Source organism: Mucor mucedo, assembly GCF_025094135.1.
Source record: "Mucor mucedo strain NRRL 3635 chromosome Unknown EV154scaffold_250, whole genome shotgun sequence".
NCBI classification, from domain to species: Eukaryota; Fungi; Mucoromycota; class Mucoromycetes; order Mucorales; family Mucoraceae; genus Mucor; species Mucor mucedo.
In genome coordinates, this window is record NW_026252534.1 from 28,387 (window position 1) to 48,068 (window position 19,682).

Genomic DNA, 19,682 nt, shown 5'->3' on the forward strand with positions numbered 1-19,682 from the left:
CAATTTAGCCTGATACATTGTAATATTTACCTACTGTATTTCAAAAGGAATAAAAAAGACAGATACCAATTCTTTATTTTATAGAAGAATCTATGCACCCAGTACATTTAGTCATTCAAAATAGTACTAAATATGTGAGCCCATGGTCAATACAAATAGCCATTTTAGAGAGTTTGTTTTCATCATTTTTTTATACTCCTTAAATGACTAAATCTTACGCATGAACAGTTTATCAATTGATTTAGGAAGATTCTTATAATAATTCAATCTTGATATGTAATTAAGATAGCCTAAAAACAAAGTTATAAACCGCTGTTCTTACTTGATTTCATCATTAACCCAATTGCAGAAGACAACACATTTTAACCTTTAGATTTTTACTACCCAGAATCAAAGGAGCTTATGAGGGAAATATATGACATCAATTTCTGCTGGTTCAATACCATGTTTTATTTAATATTTGTCATTTTAACATCATACTTTGCACTTTACTTGTAGCACCACGCATCCTGTCACTCCTGATTAAAAAGAAAAAGGGTTTGGAAACCAGGCCCATACAGTCACGTATGATGGTTCATGAATAACTAGATTAAGATGATGTAACTGTTCATCGAAAGGATATTTTGACGCCTCCTTTCTTTCGACTAGGCTTCCATTAATTGAGTAACCATCACATCTAACCAACCTTATATAAACCTGCTTTAATTTAATATTCTTGCTAAAGCATAAAGTGAGTTCCTTATCATGTTCATCTGATACTCCGTTCAATTCACCGGTAATTTGGACTGTTTCAATTTGAGGGCATGCCTGAAATAATGCTTGGAAAGAAGAATTAAATTCAAATCGGTTTGTTCGCTTTTGATGGGGACCTGCACGTAGATTGAAGCAGATACTCTCCAAAGTATTACACTCTTTGATATGGTAACTGTTGGCCAATTCTGATTCGCTTACACCGAAATCTACAAGGCCAGTTTCTAATTTTTGGAGCACAGGGAAGCTTTGAATAAGATTGCTAAGTAGCATTGTCGCACATCCTTCAGGAATCCAATAAACAGTCAAATCAACAACGTTTATAAACAATTCTGGTAGCTTGATAGCTCTGGATTTCAGATACGATGGTTCATTCATTCTTCTGATAACAAGAGCAGAAATTCGGATTGTTAGTTTTACAACCTTGTTAATTAGTTGCGATGGTCTTAAAGAATCAATCATTTGTTCATTCTGTGGAGTATCGTTTAAATGAAGAACCATGCCATTTAGTTGTATTCTGTTGTATTCCATGATACTCGTTATTCTCTTAGTTAAAGGACATAAATCTATACCAAGGTATTTGATATATCTTAAAGCAGATAACATGTTCATTGCAGCGTATTCCATCGTCGTTGATAAATAGTGGTTGTATGTACGTTGGCTATACGTCTCTATCATAAGATATTGAAGGTTCTTGTATTTTTGACCAATGTAAGAAATCCACTTACGAACAGACTCGTCCAAGTTTTCTTGATCATCACGAATAGAATTTGGGTAGATATAGAGCGTAAGCGATTTAAGTTGGCTTGCCTGGGTACTAACAGAGACAGCTCGTTCTTGTAACCACAGATTATGAAAGCAGTTGATATTTAGTATAAGTTTTTTTAAATTTCGAATGCTGTCGTGTAACACCTCCATATCCTCCAATCTGATAGTAGGATTTACCAAAGATAACTCTTGAAGTGCTGGTATACAATGAATGTTGTCACGAAGTATTTTCAATATATTGTCGCTCTCCTCCCTAGCATACATATCTACTGTCGCTATATCTAGCCGTTTCAAAGTATTCAGATTACTATGCTTAAAGATATGTTCTGTAAACACTAAATATTCAGAGCGGTCGATCAAAGTTTCGAGTTTGTTCCAACATTTGAACGTTTCAGCATAATCAAACTCTTCTGGACTGGGAAATTGTCTTGCGTTGTAAAATTCCTCGTCGACGTGTAATGTACGTACATTTGGAAACAGTTTGGGGAACGACACGAGTATATCTGAATGTTTAAGGCTTGGCCATTTGATATTTAAATTTTTCACAGTATCTCCGACATATTTCTTTTTTCGAAACATATCTACTGCTGCTTGAATGTCAAACACAGAATCATTTTTAACCTCAAGCTTGTCATAAAGATTGGAACTGGCTATGATATTGTACCAGCTCTTGCAAACGCGAATGCAGTTGAGTTTATCTCGCGTTGTCAACAAGCTTGTGATAGATATTAAAATTTCTTGTGGCAAATTTATCATTGTTTAAGAAAAGAGAAAGGTCCATAGGTATGTTTATTCACCCTCCTTTATTTTTTACATTTAATCTGCGTGACTTTGTCTTTTTATAAGCTGATGTAATGGGCGTTCATGCAAAAGTTTCACATGCATTCATTTTACTAAGATAAAAAAAACCATAAATCAATATCAGGGTTACCATTTTATTTAATTGTGGGGCTACGAATAAGAAGCTCTTGGTTGTCTGTAATATTTGATTATAAACTTCATACATACAATGATCGTGTTCTTAGAGCCATCATCGACATTAGAGTATGTCGTGATTTAAAACAACATCGAACTTGTTTTGATCAATACACTGGAATGGATTTAACGAAGGTGTTTAAATCTGAAATACACGATAGGTTTATGCATCTAATGTTCAAACGAGCTATTAAGATATCTTCTTTATACAAGAACTAAATCGGAAAGTTGTTTTACTGCAAAGTAATTGACAGGCTTCTCAAGGCTTCGAATCTCTCATGAATATTTAGACCGAGTAAAAATTAAAGTTCAAATCACAAGACCAACCAGTTATTAGCAGTCATAAAATGCGTGCTTTATTGATTGTTGTAAATGACGATACTCCCAGTACCTTGCCCCTCTTTTGATTAGTCTCCTTTTGATTAATCAAAGGGGATCTTTAAAGTGGTCCAGCTTTTGTAGTGCAATGTGCAACATTTTTTGTGAAACCAAGTCCTTTAAGGATGAGGCGTATGCATATATATCTTATGAACCAAGAAGCTATCGGTACAGAACGTTTGATGAAGAGACAGTTTAATATGATTGTCAATTCCATCAATAATAATCAACAAAAGGAAAGCGGTAATAAATTACCGCATATCTATTTCATCATGCGGGTAGATCACCAGACGATTCCAAATGATTTGAGAAATGCAAGTCAGTTGTTAATAATAACATTGATAACAGCATTTTGTAATCCCCTCTTTTTTTTTCTTTCTCCCTTTTGTTAAACATATTTTTATTTTCGTGAAAACAAGAATGACTACCACACAAGATTTCCCAATTGCATTTGCCGAACAGAAAGAAAACTCTTCTGATACAAAGGTGTACCGTGAATGGCTTGAAAACAGTTCTGAATTTCCCATTTTGCCTTCTTCCTCATCAGTTAATGAACATAACTTGACGAGCGGAAGCTGGGAGCTTTTGCAAAGAAGAGAGGTTCATGAGGATGAGGGACAGCATATCTTGATCCCATTGGAGGAAGACAACGAATGGTCAAAGTTGAATACAACGTTTGAGAAGAGTACGCTGTACTCAGAAGTCATGGAAATGAATGCAGCAGAATTACAACCAAAGACATATAGTATACAATCTATTTGGATAAATGAATCAACACCGACACCCGCAACAGCAGCTGACGACGACAATGATAGTGATTACGAGGATGACTTGGGCACCGAATTGATTGATGACCAAAAATCACAAAGCCGAAGAGCAAATAGGTTATCAAATCGAAGACAAATTCATGATTTAAAGACAGTCGACGGATATGTTAAAGGTATTTATGCCATTGCTACAGCAAAGGATGGGGCGAAAGCATCTTCCACAGTCGATAGGCAAATTAAAACAAGAAGTGCTCATGGAAGATCTGATAAGGAGAACGCATTGGTGCTATGTGCCAAGTATTCTCACAACATGAAGAGGCGTACTTTTAAGCATGTAGGAAATAAGAGACAATCGTCCCATAAAGACCATTGTGAATTCTCTGTCCATTCTGATATCTCGGTTAAATTGTAAACTATAGTTTACAACTCCTCTACCATTTTTTTTTTTCACAATATCCAACATACTACGTAATAAATTTACATAAAAGAACAAATGTGTGCTATTTTTTTTTCTCAAATCAGAGGTCATAGTTGTATCATCCAAACAGTGACATGTGAATTACGAATTTTTTTAAAGCTCAGAATACCCATATATGACTTGCGTCAGCCTGTAAAAAAAAAGGTACGAACTATCATTTGCCGATTTTTCTTTTTTCCCCAAAAAAAGGGCTTTCTTAATTAAATTTTTAAAATTTTTTTTTTGTTTTTTTTTTTATTTCAAATCGAATTATACCATGGCAGTTTTAAGTGTACTTAACCGACCCCTTGAACCTTTATATAATGGTATGGAGAAATGGATTCGATCCATTGCTAAGGGTGTGCCTGACGAAACTGATTGGAAAGACTCCACCAAAGGATCATGGTATGCCAGATTTTTTTTTTTTTTTTTTTTTTTGACGTATGTATATTAATTGTAACCTCAATAGGTACCTTCACCCACGTCAACATGCTATCGAGTTCTTTTTTTTATCAACTGGATTTGCAGCAGCATCCTATTATTTCTTGACAAAGGTGCTTGATCCATCCAGTACAACATGGAAGCTTTTATCGTCTTTTACACCCATAGGACCTGCAACCAGAACAGAGAAACTTTTGTTCGTTTCTTTGTTGGGATCATTCTCATTGACTGCCATCCACAAGGTCATCAGAAAAAACAAATTATTCATGCTTCAACCTTGTCATATGAGTGCAGCTTTATTATTATTAACTTTGGCTAATCCCAACAAAAGCTCGGTTGCAACTAATTTATTATTTAATATCTATTTGCACACACAATGGGGAGCTTTAGCCGCCTTGCTCTTCCCTGACTTGAGAGACCACTATTTAACTGGAGAAACATTTAACTTTTTTGCAGGTAAAGAGAGGATTTGTTATTGTGTGACAAGAAAAATTAAATTGAAAAATGACATGAATGCTAATCATCAACGTAAACAATTAGAGCATATTTTAATCTTGGTCGCACCAGCTTACATGATTTATAGTGGTAGATACCTGGTAATGCCCGCCTCGAAAAACATGGCACTTTTATCATTTTGCATCTATGGTTTCTTTCATTCACCCGTTTTACACATCTGTGCCTTGAAATCAGGTCAAAACCTCAATTATGCTTTCTCTCCTCCACCAAGTAAGTCTCTTTTGTCATGAGTAATTACATCAATATGATTACGTCGTTTGTATTTATTCTATTTTTTTTTACCGCTAGTTAAAACTTTATTCCAAATCGGTAGAGGCTATCGATTAGCCTTATATGCCACCGCATTTGGTGCCATGTTTTTGACAAGATATGGAATCGTAGAATCACTCCTCTCTATTTTGCCACGCAAGGCACTCATCATGTAAACACACCCCTCATACATTTAGAATAATATAGAAAAAAACATAATCTTTAATCCTTTATATATATAAAAAAAAGTAATAATAAAAAAAAAGACAATAGAATGATATACATATATGAAAGATGGAAGTACGATAGAGAAAAAATAGATTTAAGCATTGATATCAGGATTAGAGGGTGCCTCAACAGTCTTTCTGTTCTTACGATAGAAACGAGTCTCATCGGGATCAAAACCAGCAGCTTCATGACCATGAACAGCCCAATCCGGGGTCTTGGCCATATAGTCCAAACTGTTGAAAGGCTTACCAGATTCGACAAGTTCAAAGAATTTGTTGTAATCGATATGAGTGTGCCATTCACCGTTCACCTTGAAATTCTTGTGAGCAATCAAGATGGAACAAGAGTGAGCATGTTCAGCAGAAATTTCATAATCACCATCTAATTTGGCAACCAACTTTTGACAGAAATCAATAACTTCAACATGGAAAGGAACATTGGCCATAGTCAAATCACTAGCACCACTGTAACCACAATAGGTGACACCCTTGACTTCAATAAATGAAGGTTGGCCACGACGAATTAATTCCACATATCCATCAATTTCAGCAGTGTTGTGACCCTTAACTAAAGTCATACGATAAACAGTACGTTGTCCCTTCAATGCTAATTGTTCCAAACAGTTCAAGAATCTCTCCCAGAAATCTCTAAAAAGAGGTCGATCAATCTTCTTTAATGTATCCTTGGTGGCGGCATCCACACTGACATAGAGTTGAGTGACGGGTACCATTTCAGCAATCTTGTCAGGAAATTGGGCGTTGGTGACAAGGAAAGAAGAAATTCTCTTCTTGTGCAACATGGTAACAAAATCATTGATATGAGGATAGAAAATGGGCTCACCGACAAGGGAAAGAGCACAATGTCTAATAGTAAAAGCTTCTTGGAAACGTTCGGCTTTCACACCGGGAACACCCTTCAACTGCTTAATCATCTTGTAATGGTTTTCCATGGCACCGTCCAAAATAAACTGAGGGTCATCAACTTTCCATCTCCAGGTGGTTCCAACAGGATTTGTGTGATGTCTCCAACAGAAGACACACTTATTAGCACAGGCCAAAGAGGGAGTTGTTTCCATACATAAATGACTTTGGATACCGTAGAAAGCATGCTTATAACAGAAACCACGACCACGCAATGCAGATTTGGTCCATCTACAAATTTTAACACCGGAATGAGAACCAATGACCTTGTAACCCTGCTTTGTCAAGTTTTTGAGGATCATGGGAGAAACCATTTCGCGAGCTTGAGGAGCAACAGCTCTTTCTCTAGGCTTATTGTCATCAACACCAATCATACGCTTCGCCTTGGCTTTACTGTTTTCGAAATCCTCCTCTTCTTCAGCACGCTTGGCTTTGGCAGCCTTAATCTTGGTGGCCATGTTACCCATATCCTCAAGATCGACCATTTCATCACCAGATCCACCATCCACATCAATATCTGCTTCCTCGCCTGATGCCTCATCTTCTTCTTCGTCGGACTGGTAAGAGATATCTGTAGGGGAGAATTCCAAACTATGCTTATCTTCGAGTTCGGATACAAATCCATTGGACCAGGTATCAAATTGACCCTTTTGATCAGCATTTTTATCACATTCACCCAAAGGATAAATACGAGTAGCACCCAATCTACCTAACCATTTATCGATATTGGCAGCAGCAAGGTTGAATTCATCACCATAAGCAGAATCACCTAAACCACAAACAGCATAGCGCAACTTCTTTAAAGCGTCACGATCCACACGGAAATCATAACGAAGATCATGAAGCCAGTTAGAGAACCTAATAAAAGAAATGAGTATCATGTCAAATGTAATTGACAATAGGCACACATATGAACTTACCAATCTAAAGGACCTTCAACATTGTAAGTAGATAAAATAAAGATACATACAGCTGTCTCTTGCAATAAATTGTCGTTATCGTATTCGGTGATATCCATAATATCGATCTTGTTGACAGTAACTCGTGTATTATCTTTAACCTTCTTTTCAATTTCACTTGCCATTGTTTTAGCAGTTCCTGTCAATGTAGAGAAGATAATTTTCAAATTTTCGATGACAACAGGACCTTGCTCTCCCTCACAAGCACATGCCTCCTCCTTGCCACTGCAACAACCACCAGCGGCAACTTCATCTTTCTTTACTTCGGTCTTGCAACATCCGCCGCTGGAGTTTTCTTCTTTGTTATCGGAACAACAGCCAGTCTTTTCCTTCTTGACTTGAGTAGGTGTGGAACAACAGGCATCGCTTTGACAGCCACTTTCCTCCTTTTTGGCAGGTTGATCTTTACAACAACTATCTCCATTACCACATGAACCTTCTTCTTTGGCACCTTCAGGTCCAACAGTAAGAATGTTGGAGAATCCAGTTATCAAACTATTAATAAAATTACTCATTAGTTTGTTTAAAAAAAAAAAAAAAAGTAACAAGCCAGTTTTTTTTTTCTTTTCAGGAGGGTTCGGTGGTGCAAGATCAGTGACTGCTAACCTTTTTCTAGCCATTTGGTTGGCTATCCGAGATTGAAAGTGTTAGACGAAACCAATGTGGGGTAAGATGACTTGATACACAGGTTCTAACAACCATTTGACTCATAGACAAAATATCAAGTTTTTTGGGGGGATAAAGCTTACTTGCGAAAAGAATAAGAGTCATTGAGCTAGGTAATTATGGTATGTCGTATCACTCTATACCTGTCACCGGAACCCAATATTATTAACGATAACTGAAAGAGGCAAATTGGTAACTGTAATGGGATATATGAAAGTTTCCTTCTTTCTTAATTATTTTATAAGCCTGGACAGTTTATGCAATACATTGTATTTTGCTTCAGAAGAAGTTCGATTCGTCTAATGACAATAGTAATGATAGAACCACGTACAAATATGTTATGCATCTAGATCATGGACATCACACTATGACATGTTTAAAGGGTGTGGAATGAACAAGTTGTTATTATACCTAAACCCCAAATTCTATGCTTTCAGAAAAAGTGTTTGATTAATAAAGAGCATTGTTCTTTCATTACGATCTTTTATAAAATCTTTTTCGGTACGTGACAAGCTTCAAAGCTCCACAGCACTTCATACATAATTATGGACCCTTTTCTCTTTCAAGGTTTCAAAACGTGGACGGTTTTATATAAAGCTGAAAAAAAAAAGCCTTTTACTATTGCAAATATGAAACCTTATCTACAAAAGTAAAGGGTAAAACAGAATGAAAACACTCAGTGAGGACAATGCCAGTCCATCTGCTTCTACAAAGGGAGAGGGTATAATGCACCGCAAGCTGAAAAAGTTTCTTAGACTTCGACAACTCCAGGCCCTACTTGCGGTATTGCGCCTCCAGACTTGTTTTCACTTAAGAAGAGAAAAAGATAATATTTGGGATATTTGAGAAAAGGAACGCTTTACAGAATTATGCTATCCTCCTTGCCTCCCAGTTACGATCATTCATATAGAATTGCTTGTAACCACTGTAAAATATGTGAAAACTTTTAGCATGGTTTCTTCTAGAATATGATAAAAGCATAATCTTAACTCCTCGAACTTTAAAACAAGCTTGGCTGGGATTGACTAGACTTTTAGGTAGTTCTCAAACAGCTACTGAGATAGATACTACCTCTTATCCTCCATCCTTCATGTAACCAATACGGTATTAACATGCATTGGTCATATTGCAATGTACCAAATCAGCATAAAAAAAAAACCTATCGCTCTTACTGATGTATTTAAGAAGCAGGACATAAAGAAATTACGGTGACTGTAGTTCAGGGTCTTACAAGCAAGCAGTAACACCAGATTTTTAATCATGAATGATTAAAAAAACCATGCTTTCTATCTCTTGTACACTTGATATATGCAGGACCACAATCCAGAAACTAAAAGTGTTATAAACGAATCCTCCAAACTGCATATACACTAAATAAATTGTATTTTTACATATACATTAGATAAATTGTATATTTTAAACCACCTTCGTCATCCAAAATTAAGCACAATAACTGGAATATTTTTTTGTTTTTTGTTTTACAAAAGATAACAGGATTAGGGTCGTGCCACCTTTTTCCTTGTGGATCAATTTCGGTAACTGACGTCGTATTTTCTTTGGGATTGAAAAAAGCTGCGTTATCAGTCTTTTTTAGCAACTATATTTAGATTTCCCAATCGTTCGATTATTCGGTACTGTTTGACTGGTATCCTGATTCTCTTTATTCGTCAAAAAAGTCCATATTTAGTGAGAGAGAGAGGGGAACCTACACCAAGGCACCGACCATAAATGTAGTATGATGTTGTATTTTATAAAAAAATGATAGATATCATTATAGTCGTTAATATTTTTCATTATAAATGTTTCAATATGTATCATTTTTTTGTATAATAGCATAATAATGAGAAAGTATTATGTAATATTAAACAATCCTTCGTAAAAAAGGTCAAGGGAACGGATCGGAACAGATCACCCATCATGACTATTTTATTTTTTAAAAAAAGTCAAATCAACGAAAATAAAGGCGGGTGGTATCATCCGTCATGGCGCACGCGCGCCTGAATTTTATCTAATTAGAAAAAAAAGTGGTTGAAAAGATTCATATGAAAATAAGAGTTACACAGACAACCAGGCGTCAGCTTTTCTTTATCTTGTCAAAAGAACTCATATAAATAGTGCCCTGTCCAGTTTCGTTTACAGAAGAAAAAAAATTACTTTATACAATTAACATGAAATTCACTCTTATTCTCACTTCTTCTTTACTGTTTGCTTCTGTCATGGCTGCACCTGCAGCTATAGAATCTCCTACAAATTCCACGGTTGCTGCTGATCCCATGTCAGGGGCTATTGCTACAGCCAGTATTTCTGTGGAAGGTCAAACCGTCTCTGCTCAAAGTTCTGGATCCTCTTCCACGTTTACCGTGGCTTCTATGGCTATTCCTATTACGGTTGTTTCTGCAATCTTTTTGCTGTAAAAAAAAAAAAAAAAACCTATCATTTTAATTCTACTTTTATTCTCTTTAAATATCCATGACGCATGCCCATTCTTATAATCTTTAAATCCCCTTATCCTTCTTAATAAACTAATATTATTTTACTGTATTTTTATTGTAACCTGCTGAGCTGATACTTTCGATCCATTTATAGAATTAACTTTAATGAGTATTTCACTTGTGCATAACTTGTAGTTGCTAGGTAGACTTCTGACTTTCCAGATTTTAGCTATCTGATACTCACGTAGACCTGCTCTTGAAGATTTTTTTTTGTGCTCCTTTTGAATGTTCTACCGTAAATAGCTTTACTCTCATTAGGTTGCTTTCCTGAATTAAGTTCATCAGAGTCAAAGCCATTTTACTTTTTTTTTTTCATCTGTATAGCTAAAAGCAGATGTTTCGTTTCAAACTGATTCCAAAATTAATCTGGATGGCAGCTATTATTAGAGAGATATCTATGTAAACAAGAATCCTCCGTGCCAGAAAAAGAGTGCGATATAACAATGGATTATATCCCGAACAAACACACCCTTAATATAAATATGCTTTTACGCCTGATATTCAAATGTACTATAAGCTCTTTTTATTCAATGTATTGCCCGTTATCTTTATGCCATTGCTCTAAAGAGCAATCAGGATACGCTTCAAAAGCATGTGCCTCCTTGTTAGGATCAGGTACATCTACCCAATTCGCCTTTGAGTCTAGCATGATCTTGTATACCTGGGTTTTAGGATCCAATTGAGGTAAAGGTGTATCAATAGCAGAAGCAAACGGATAGACCCATTCTGCCCATTGCTTATCATAGGCATACAAGTGGGATCCACATTCACTACAAAAGTATCTTATATTGCCACTACTTTTGTGTGAGTTTTTTTATTTATTTCCGATTGATACATTTGGGTATGTGTGTTACCCTAATTCCTTTTTCTTTTTGTCTTTCATTGCTTGATATCCTCTATTTTTACCATTGGTGTTATTTAGGAGAGAGGGAAAGAGAATGAGAAAGATGAATACATAATCTTACTTTAGATATTCCTTTCCTGTTAATATTTCGAGCGTTTTGTACTAAAGTTTTACGCGTTAAAAATGGAAGGGGTTAAAATGATCTTTCATAGTTACCTGGCCCATAATGTTGATAGCATAGCCTCCACCACCTTGGCATTTACGACAAATAGAACTATAAAGGAGAGTCGTCAGTGTTTTTAAATGAAGAGGACGTTTATTTCTGATTACCAGTAGCATTGCATAAACTAAGACACGTATTGTCGTTAGAATGTGGCTTAGTTAATACCTGAGAAGCTTACTTACTGGTGCAGGTGTATGAGAGAGTACTTTAAAGGAGACTTTCTCACAATGACAAGATCCTTTCAGCTCCATGTTTTTGGTTAAGGATAGAAAAATAATAAACCCTCACGCATGACGCTTTTAAAAAATGGACCGAATTTGATATTTGATTGGCTGATAGATTAGACACATCAATATATTTGCATTAATTTATTTTTGTTGGGAGATAAACAAGGTTTCATTAGGTGTAATGTCAGGTGCATGTGTGCGTGAACAGATGGTCTGATGACTGTGGTTGAAACCCTACAAAGATAATACTAGTCGGTTTCCTTTACCGAGAAAAAAAAAGGCAGTAAAGATATTGGTATAATGGCAACCAACAAGTACTCTGTTTTAATGATATAGGGCCGAGGGAGAGTGGGTACAAGATTCATTAGACCAAAAAAAGGTTAGTATAGGTTGCCAAGTGTATGTTTGAGACTAAAACGAAAACCCCACGCTGCTGCTGTCAAAAAAGCGTGGAGTATGACAAATAAAACTGGGATTTTTGGGTACATGTATGACGGCATGGTATCTAGTAAAGAGTCTAGAACATGTGAGTATTTATTACTCACGAGTTTATTTTCTTGAGCCCATAACATCAGCTGCCGTTTAACCTGTTCGTGTTGTGTGTATGATGATGAAATTCGATTAACAGATGCCAAGATTTAATCACATATTCCAGGAACAGCAAGAAAATATATATAAAAAAGTTTTCCGTGTGTACCACATTTGCAATTTTTGCAGAAAATATCACTTGTTCTCCCTCTTTCCTTTTTTTAAATGAAAACTTTTTTTAGGTGCTACAAAAAAAAAGTTCAAGGTTGAATAAATGGTAGAATTTTTTAAGTCGTTGTTATGCTTTTTGGAATTGCAAAGAAGAAAAAAAAAAACGAGGTTCACTTCTTCTTTGCTAAAAAGAATCCCGCTTGCCGATAGTGTAACATTAAAGAGAGAGGAAAATTAAGTTACACGGGCACGGTAAAACTAAACACCGAAACTCCTCTTGTTTGTGTGTACTAAAAAAAAGTGTCATAATTTTGACGGCAACCAAAGGGTCCTCCTATTTGTGTGTAAGTGAGTATGCGTGGGTGTGTGGGTGTGTATATGTTTGTGTGTGTGAAAGGGAGATCGACTAAACAAGGAGAAAAAATAAGGTTAGCGATAATAGAAAAAATAATAGAGAGACAGAGACAGAGAGAGAGAGAGAGAGAGAGAGGCTATTAATAGAATTTTATTGAGATGGGATGGATGGGTATAGAAGTATTTTTATATGATCAGCTTGTAGGACAGATGAGACTATCAATGTGCATTTGTTTGGTGGTTGGCCAAACAATGCCAGAGATATGATAGGTGACGGATAAAGTGACATTCAAAACACCTTGTTTAGATTCAAAGGGAGCATTAGAATTGACTTGTACTCCACAAGCATTATACAGGTCTTGAAAAGTGGTATCATTGACATTATAGGTCTCGTAATAGATATCGATAAAGACAGGTATCATTGTTTTCTTTTTGGGCGGTAAAACAAGCCATCCCGAACTGCCTGTGCCAAACGACTCCTTTGTTTTATCATCGGTAATGATGATATCAATGGCATTTATACGAGTGGGGACCCAATTAGCTGTATTATCTGCCGTCATATTTAACACCCACTGTGTAGACATGGATTTCTTTGTTGAATTGGTGAGGACTTGAATAGTCCCCAAATTATCTACATCATCCAGTGCTAAATTAGGGATACGTGGCCAAACAAAATACCAAATGATGACAACGGTAGTAATAAATAATAAACAAATGAGGACTAAAGACCTATATCGCATACCACACACTGTCCTTCGTCGTTTACGTCTTTTCTGTGTAGATAAACCAAAGTCATCACTCAACGTCGTATCCACTTGCTTTTCCTTGATGCGTGAAGCTGGTAATTCCATCATGGTATCGCACAGAATAGATCCCATGCCTAAAGTAGTAGACGCAGGTGCTCCATTTTCTTCTTCTATATACATTGGTTCGCAGCTTTGTTGTTGTCGAGGGTCTCGTTCATGATGTGAATAGGGTAAATATGAGTTGGCTCGTTCTTCGTTTAATTTTAACTTCTTTTTACAGTTGGCATAAGGATCTTGTCCAAATTCCACTTGGCCACTGTATAGTCGACTAGTACTGCTGTCGGAAGCTGTGCGTGAATGAACTGCATCGAAATCGGAACTATTGTCTGAAATGGACCCTACATGATTCATTATGGTTAATAGGCAATTCATAAGTCTAATAATAAAAAAGCTTTTACCGATGCGAGGACTCTTCTTTACTATGCGGTATGGGTCATTGTCTTCATAGACAGTGGCAAGCGAGGAATGTCGATTATGTGAATGGGGTGGAGTATAACTCATGTGATTTCATTAAATAAAAAGAAAAAAGAATAGATAAAGAGAGGAAAAAAATAAGAAATATATTTTTTTTACTCCCGTAACATATTGGTCCGTGCGGCACTTTTTTTCCTTTCAGTCCTTTTCTACATGCCATCCTATTGGTTCACAAAGGGTTGTTCAAATCTGGTTTCCAATTCATTTTAAATCATTGTAGCCATGTGCGGAGTCATTGCTATGAGACCACACACGTTTTCTCTTTGTACCATCTTGAATTGATTGCCTTTTTGCCTTTCTATCGTCTTTTTTTTCATAGCCGCCTAAAAACAGATATTTCACTGGCAGCAGTACCTCTTCCATCTCTTCTTAATCGGAGGTTATCTATCTTTTAGATCACATACATACCATTGTCACTACGAGATATAAGCATCTAAAAATCGAGGTAAAAGTACGGAATACGAGCGCGCCCTATCTATCAGTACAAACAGCACAAAAAATAAGGTGATTTCCGAGTAAGTTCCTGTGGCAGATGCATTGCGTCCAGAGCATAATCCATGTGTTAATATCAGCCAAAATGCAATAAACATACGATTTGAGCAGAACGTGTTTTGTTAGCCTGAACAATGGCATGATGCGGTCCTACACATGCGGGTGATATTTCGTAATCCACCACCACCACAATATACAGCTGATAAAATTATGTTATGTGTTTCAAAAATACGTTTAGACAGTGTAGAATATACCTAATTACAGTGGGATCGTCTACCAGTAGCATGGTTTTCTCCACCAATAATTTATAAGATAACCGATCATTAATGGTTGCTCAGTACGACCCAAATGCCAAATACAACACACATATCACAACGAATAAAGAATAAAGCGAAATGACGGGTGTGACGACATCATTTTTTTATTTTTTTAATTTTATACCGAGAACTATTTTGCTACTCCTCCCCCCTTTATTTTATTCCAACTCTCTCCAACACACACACATACACTCGAAATGACCGAATATCAAGGAGCATCTCCCAGTAAGTTTTCATCCTATCTGTCTTGTTTTTTTTCACCCCGCCAATATTCACGCTATTGGTTTAGATGAACTCATGTTGTCCTTATGCAGAGGTGACCAAGAGGAAGAATTAGAACTGTTACTGGACGAAGGTCATTGCGATGTTTCTTTTACCGATGGTACCGGGAACTCGGCTGCTCACTATGCGTAAGTTTATTCATGTTTCTTGTTACTGCGTATTTCCAACTAATTCGACCATCTGATATAAGCGTTAAGGCTGGTAGCATCGGCTGCTTGGAAGTCCTTGTGAATCATGACGAAGTTGATCTCGATATTCAAGATAGAATAGGAGGCGATACTCCTTTACATTTAGCAGTTCAATATGCCAACAAGGAACACGACATGGCATTTGCCATGATTGATTTATTGTTAGCAGGCGGTGCTGATCCCAAGTAAGTCAAGTCTCTCTCTCGCCCCTTTATTATGCACACGTACGCACCCACAAGCACCCACATGCATACACTGACATTTATATATTTATATATATAGCATTACAAATCGAAACAAGATGACACCCATCATGATTTGTAACCCAAAGTACAAGGATATCATCGATAAATTAGACGGAGCAAGTGTTGCTTACAACATGGTAAGTTGTCGATCACATTCTATTTCGAACATAATAATAACGTGGGATGGTCAAAATTATTAGGATGATTCGGATATTGCCAACCATGAAGAGGACGATGATGCAGAAGGTTCTGCTTCAGAGGAAGATTAAAACAATAAAAAAAAAACTCGCATGCAAAATCAATGCAAAGCTGGGATAGAAAAAAAGAAATAGAAGTGTAGTGTTTGTAGTTTGGGTGTGACGTATTTGTCCTTTTTTTTAATCTTTCTCTTTGTCTCTCTCCTGGAAGCTCCTTTCTTTTTTTTTTCTTTCTTTATTCTCAAAACCCTTCTTCATATACATAATAGCATCATGACATCCATGCAATTACCTCCTGGTAATGACTTTAATGCAACCTGGGCCTTTTTAGAAGAAGGTCTTGACCAAATCATGACACGTTTTGAGCAAGGTCTTGATCGTACACGTTACTCCATTTTGTATAGGTAAAACAGTGTTATACAAGTCAATCTAGAACCTCCTCGTTAAACCTTTTACTATTGGGTTGTAGTGCTGTTCATAATTATTGTGCTAGAAGTGATACCAATTTACACAGTGCCATCACCTCACCTGGTGGCCCCAACTCTCGCCGTCGTAAGTAAACTTTCCCTATCCACGCGTTTTTTTTTAATAATATAATATTCTTTCCTCTTAACACTGAAAGCCGCCCCCGCACCGCCTTTAATTGGTGGTGAAGTGTACCTCCATTTGAGCACATACCTTCAAAATCACCTGGAAAAGATTCGAAAGGAAAGTGAGCAATACATGGATGAATCTTTATTACAGTATTACACCAAGCAATGGACTCGATATACCGCTGCTGCTCGTGTCGTCAATAATATTTTCATGTACCTGAATCGTTATTGGGTGAAACGAGAGATTGATGAGGATCGAAAGAGTGATGTCTATGATGTCTTTACCGTAAGTATTCGGTTTTTTCTTTTTGTCTTCTCTCACTAAAAAAAAAAAACTATCGCAACAGCTGACTTTGGTGAGCTGGAAAAAGTACATGTTTGAATACGTTAACCATAATGTGATTGCTGCGGTTCTGAAATTGATCACCAAACAAAGAAATGGCGAAGTTATTGAGACTGGTCTTATCAAGAACGTGGTTGATTCATTCGGTAAATTGTCTCATATAACCATTGTTTTTACATCCATTAACATCCCCTTCAAAAAAAAGTGTCCTTGGGTTTGGATCATAACGATTCCTCAAAGTCGAATTTGGATGTATACAGAGATTACTTTGAAAAAGAATTCATTGAGGCCACCGAAGTTTACTACAAGACAGAATCCGAGAAATTCATTAGCGAGAATAGTATCCCAGATTACATGAAGAAGGCCGAAACAAGATTAAATGAAGAAGAGGGTAGAGTTCAAATGTATCTTCATCCTACCACTCATAAATCATTGATCCCTATTTGTGAAACTGTCCTCGTCAAGAACCAAGAGGAAAGTATCTGGGATGGCTTCCAAGGATTATTAAATGCAGACAAACAAGATGATTTACATCGCATGTATTCACTTTTGGCTCGTATCACCGATGGTCTTAATCCTTTACGTGTCAGTTTCGAATCGCATGTCAAGAAAGCTGGCCTCTCCGCTATTGAACGTATCTCCCAAAACGAATCCGAACCCGTCGACCCCAAGAGTTATGTCGATACTTTATTAGAAGTACACAAGAAATACAATGATTTGGTTCAGTCTGCTTTTAGTGGCGAGGCTGGTTTTGTTGCCGCATTGGATAAAGCTTGTGGCGAATTCGTTAATCGTAACAAGGTCTGTAAGGGAGCCTCCAACAAATCTCCCGAATTACTAGCTCGCTTCTGTGATGGTTTGTTAAAGAAGAGTGCCAAGAACCCCGAGGAAGATGAATTGGAAGATGTCTTGAATAATGTGATGACTGTCTTTAAATACGTTGAAGATAAAGATGTCTTTCAAAAGTTTTATAGCAAGATGTTGGCTAAACGTCTTGTCAATGGTACATCTGCGTCTGATGATGCTGAAGGATCCATGATTTCGAAATTAAAAGAAGCTTGCGGTTTTGAATATACCAGCAAGTTACAACGTATGTTGACGGATATGTCACTTAGCAAAGAATTGAATGATCAGTTCAAGGATTTAGTACAACAAAACCCCGAATCTGCACAAGGCGCCGATTTCAATATTCTTGTTCTTGGTGCTGGTTCTTGGCCTCTGTCTGCCCCTTCTACTTCCTTCAATTTACCTGATGATGTGGTTAAAATGTATGATCGATTCCAAAAGTTTTATCAAAACAAGCACTCGGGTCGTAAATTGAACTGGCTTTTCCAATTATCCAAGGCAGAATTAAAAACGCATTATCTTAAGGCGAGTAAAGTAGGATATACATTTATGGTGTCTGCTTATCAAATGGGTGTCCTTCTTCAATTTAATACGACGGATAGCTGTACATATGAAGAACTTCATAAGTCAACAGCTCTTGCACCCGAAGCTTTGAACCCAGCTCTCGGTATTCTTGTCAAGGCTAAAGTACTCATCTTGAAAGACGCGGAGAATGTGGGGGATGCAGGATCTCGGTATGTGCTGAACCATGATTTTAAGAGCAAAAAAGTGCGTATCAATTTGAACATGCAAATGCGTATGGAACAAAAGGCAGAGACGGATGAGACTCATAAGACAATTGAAGAGGATCGTATGTTTGTGATGCAGGCTGCTATTGTTCGTATCATGAAGACGCGTAAGGTGATGAAGCATGTGGCACTTATAGAAGAAGTCATTACGCAGTTACAATCCAGATTCAAGCCTCGTGTGCCTGCTATCAAGAAATGTATCGATGTCCTTTTAGAAAAGGAGTATATTGAACGTGTTGAGAATCAAAAGGATATGTATAGCTATGTTGCATAATAAAGCTTTTTTTTTCTTACTATGAGTTTCCATGGTCACAGTTGTTTAAGTTAGTAGTGTGCATAGGTACAGTGACTGTAAGCACGTGAAGAGCATAAGTATCGTCCTTTTAGCCTTTTTCTATCGAAGCGTAAGCGTGACTCCAACACTATTTGCAAAAACTCTCCCTTTAACACTTGAAAAAGTTGCGTCATTTTTTATTTTTTTTTATTTTTTTTATTTTATTGTTACTCCCTTTTTTTCTCTCAAGTGCTCATCTTTTTCTTAATTCATCGATTCTTTTTTTTTTATTGATGGTTGTATATCCCTTCTAATTTTAATTTTATATAAATGTCAGAACAAACACTTGAATATAGCTTACCGGGCGTATTGCATTACTTGCAAGCCGAATGGAGAAAATTCGAACGTGAAAAGAATGAATGGGCTATTGAAAGAGCCGAGCTACAAGTAAGATGGGAGCTTTTTTTGTTGGGTTGATCATAAAAAGCTTATGCTTCTTATTTTTTAGGCTCGTATAGCTTTATTAGAAGGGGAACGAAGAGGTGTAGAAAATATAAAGATAACCATGATGAAACGAGTTAAAATGCTAGAATATGCACTAAGACAAGAAAGGTACACACACACACAAAACGAGAGTCTACTCTACCCTCAATGCTGAATATTATATATAGAAAAAGACATCAAAGCGTAGAACAGACAGCCCCAGATACCAACCCTATACGCAAGTAGACACTAAGTAACTAAAAAGCTCTCTCTTCTGACCAATTCTATAGCTCTGGCGAAAACTCCAGAACCAATACCATCCATAGTGGATAATAAAATGAAAGAAAAGAGCCGACAAGTCTTGAAATCGTAAGTCATTTCCTTTCTCCAGAAAAAAGAACCCTTTAAAGCAAAAACCCTAATTTCTAACCTCCTGCCTTT

At 36.7% G+C, this 19,682-nt stretch overlaps 10 protein-coding genes across 10 annotated transcripts; 6 read left to right on the plus strand and 4 right to left on the minus strand.

Annotated features, from left to right (window-relative positions):
* Positions 1-522: 522 nt before the first annotated feature.
* On the minus strand, positions 523-2,274 carry EV154DRAFT_571862 (uncharacterized protein; the record flags this gene model as incomplete). Its single annotated transcript, XM_051606298.1, has 1 exon — positions 523-2,274. The coding sequence occupies one exon, from the start codon at positions 2,272-2,274 to the stop codon at positions 523-525; it is 1,752 nt and encodes a 583-aa protein (XP_051450462.1).
* Positions 2,275-2,892: 618 nt separating this feature from the next.
* On the plus strand, positions 2,893-4,229 carry EV154DRAFT_532408 (uncharacterized protein). Its single transcript, XM_051603907.1, has one exon. The coding sequence runs from the start codon at positions 3,292-3,294 to the stop codon at positions 4,048-4,050; it is 759 nt and encodes a 252-aa protein (XP_051450463.1). The 5' UTR covers positions 2,893-3,291; the 3' UTR covers positions 4,051-4,229.
* A 143-nt stretch (positions 4,230-4,372) lies between these two features.
* On the plus strand, positions 4,373-5,282 carry EV154DRAFT_432580 (uncharacterized protein; the record flags this gene model as incomplete). The annotated part of the gene is made up of 3 exons (XM_051596679.1): positions 4,373-4,500; positions 4,565-4,992; positions 5,077-5,282. The coding sequence occupies 3 exons, from the start codon at positions 4,373-4,375 to the stop codon at positions 5,280-5,282; spliced, it is 762 nt and encodes a 253-aa protein (XP_051450464.1).
* Positions 5,283-5,492: 210 nt separating this feature from the next.
* On the minus strand, positions 5,493-8,001 carry EV154DRAFT_608047 (uncharacterized protein). The gene is made up of 2 exons (XM_051607655.1): positions 7,370-8,001; positions 5,493-7,307 (listed from the first exon to the last, which is right to left on the minus strand). The coding sequence occupies exons 1-2, from the start codon at positions 7,921-7,923 to the stop codon at positions 5,624-5,626; spliced, it is 2,238 nt and encodes a 745-aa protein (XP_051450465.1). The 5' UTR covers positions 7,924-8,001; the 3' UTR covers positions 5,493-5,623.
* Positions 8,002-10,234: 2,233 nt separating this feature from the next.
* EV154DRAFT_532413 (uncharacterized protein) lies at positions 10,235-10,597 on the plus strand. The gene has a single exon (XM_051603908.1). The coding sequence runs from the start codon at positions 10,243-10,245 to the stop codon at positions 10,486-10,488; it is 246 nt and encodes an 81-aa protein (XP_051450466.1). The 5' UTR covers positions 10,235-10,242; the 3' UTR covers positions 10,489-10,597.
* A 464-nt stretch (positions 10,598-11,061) lies between these two features.
* On the minus strand, positions 11,062-11,941 carry EV154DRAFT_453960 (Mss4-like protein). The gene is made up of 6 exons (XM_051597297.1): positions 11,816-11,941; positions 11,741-11,757; positions 11,627-11,684; positions 11,532-11,572; positions 11,421-11,462; positions 11,062-11,360 (listed from the first exon to the last, which is right to left on the minus strand). The coding sequence occupies exons 1-6, from the start codon at positions 11,882-11,884 to the stop codon at positions 11,090-11,092; spliced, it is 498 nt and encodes a 165-aa protein (XP_051450467.1). The 5' UTR covers positions 11,885-11,941; the 3' UTR covers positions 11,062-11,089.
* Positions 11,942-13,011: 1,070 nt separating this feature from the next.
* EV154DRAFT_532422 (uncharacterized protein) lies at positions 13,012-14,342 on the minus strand. The gene is made up of 2 exons (XM_051603909.1): positions 14,119-14,342; positions 13,012-14,058 (listed from the first exon to the last, which is right to left on the minus strand). The coding sequence occupies exons 1-2, from the start codon at positions 14,218-14,220 to the stop codon at positions 13,108-13,110; spliced, it is 1,053 nt and encodes a 350-aa protein (XP_051450468.1). The 5' UTR covers positions 14,221-14,342; the 3' UTR covers positions 13,012-13,107.
* A 708-nt stretch (positions 14,343-15,050) lies between these two features.
* On the plus strand, positions 15,051-16,417 carry EV154DRAFT_153461 (uncharacterized protein). Its single transcript, XM_051594118.1, has 4 exons — positions 15,051-15,657; positions 15,755-15,854; positions 15,918-16,318; positions 16,384-16,417. Exons 1-3 carry the CDS (start codon positions 15,425-15,427, stop codon positions 15,984-15,986), a joined length of 402 nt encoding a protein of 133 aa, XP_051450469.1. The 5' UTR covers positions 15,051-15,424; the 3' UTR covers positions 15,987-16,318; positions 16,384-16,417.
* EV154DRAFT_153448 (Cullin) lies at positions 15,902-18,783 on the plus strand. Its single transcript, XM_051594117.1, has 5 exons — positions 15,902-16,318; positions 16,384-16,466; positions 16,537-16,793; positions 16,855-16,996; positions 17,056-18,783. The coding sequence occupies exons 1-5, from the start codon at positions 16,188-16,190 to the stop codon at positions 18,756-18,758; spliced, it is 2,316 nt and encodes a 771-aa protein (XP_051450470.1). The 5' UTR covers positions 15,902-16,187; the 3' UTR covers positions 18,759-18,783.
* Positions 18,784-19,088: 305 nt separating this feature from the next.
* On the plus strand, positions 19,089-19,487 carry EV154DRAFT_571871 (Striatin; the record flags this gene model as incomplete). The annotated part of the gene is made up of 3 exons (XM_051606299.1): positions 19,089-19,205; positions 19,267-19,370; positions 19,430-19,487. The coding sequence occupies 3 exons, from the start codon at positions 19,089-19,091 to the stop codon at positions 19,485-19,487; spliced, it is 279 nt and encodes a 92-aa protein (XP_051450471.1).
* Between the last annotated feature and the right edge of the window lie 195 nt (positions 19,488-19,682).

Excerpts from the sequence above, each read along its gene's own strand:
- EV154DRAFT_153461 (XM_051594118.1), top strand. The coding sequence starts at position 15,425 with ATGTTTCTTGTTACTGCGTATTTCCAACTAATTCGACCATCTGATATA. Across the intron at positions 15,658-15,754 it reads GCAGGCGGTGCTGATCCCAA|CATTACAAATCGAAACAAGA; the intron begins GTAAGTCAAGTC and ends TTATATATATAG. Across the intron at positions 15,855-15,917 it reads CAAGTGTTGCTTACAACATG|GATGATTCGGATATTGCCAA; the intron begins GTAAGTTGTCGA and ends CAAAATTATTAG.
- EV154DRAFT_608047 (XM_051607655.1), bottom strand. The coding sequence starts at position 7,923 with ATGAGTAATTTTATTAATAGTTTGATAACTGGATTCTCCAACATTCTT. Across the intron at positions 7,308-7,369 it reads GTTGAAGGTCCTTTAGATTG|GTTCTCTAACTGGCTTCATG; the intron begins GTAAGTTCATAT and ends TTCTTTTATTAG.
- EV154DRAFT_453960 (XM_051597297.1), bottom strand. The coding sequence starts at position 11,884 with ATGGAGCTGAAAGGATCTTGTCATTGTGAGAAAGTCTCCTTTAAAGTA. Across the intron at positions 11,573-11,626 it reads CTATCAACATTATGGGCCAG|TACAAAACGCTCGAAATATT; the intron begins GTAACTATGAAA and ends GTAAAACTTTAG. Across the intron at positions 11,361-11,420 it reads AAAAAGAAAAAGGAATTAGG|TGGCAATATAAGATACTTTT; the intron begins GTAACACACATA and ends ACACAAAAGTAG.
- EV154DRAFT_532413 (XM_051603908.1), top strand. The coding sequence starts at position 10,243 with ATGAAATTCACTCTTATTCTCACTTCTTCTTTACTGTTTGCTTCTGTC.
- EV154DRAFT_153448 (XM_051594117.1), top strand. The coding sequence starts at position 16,188 with ATGACATCCATGCAATTACCTCCTGGTAATGACTTTAATGCAACCTGG. Across the intron at positions 16,319-16,383 it reads CGTTACTCCATTTTGTATAG|TGCTGTTCATAATTATTGTG; the intron begins GTAAAACAGTGT and ends ATTGGGTTGTAG. Across the intron at positions 16,997-17,055 it reads GAACGTGGTTGATTCATTCG|TGTCCTTGGGTTTGGATCAT; the intron begins GTAAATTGTCTC and ends TTCAAAAAAAAG.
- EV154DRAFT_532408 (XM_051603907.1), top strand. The coding sequence starts at position 3,292 with ATGACTACCACACAAGATTTCCCAATTGCATTTGCCGAACAGAAAGAA.
- EV154DRAFT_532422 (XM_051603909.1), bottom strand. The coding sequence starts at position 14,220 with ATGAGTTATACTCCACCCCATTCACATAATCGACATTCCTCGCTTGCC. Across the intron at positions 14,059-14,118 it reads TAAAGAAGAGTCCTCGCATC|GGGTCCATTTCAGACAATAG; the intron begins GGTAAAAGCTTT and ends ATGAATCATGTA.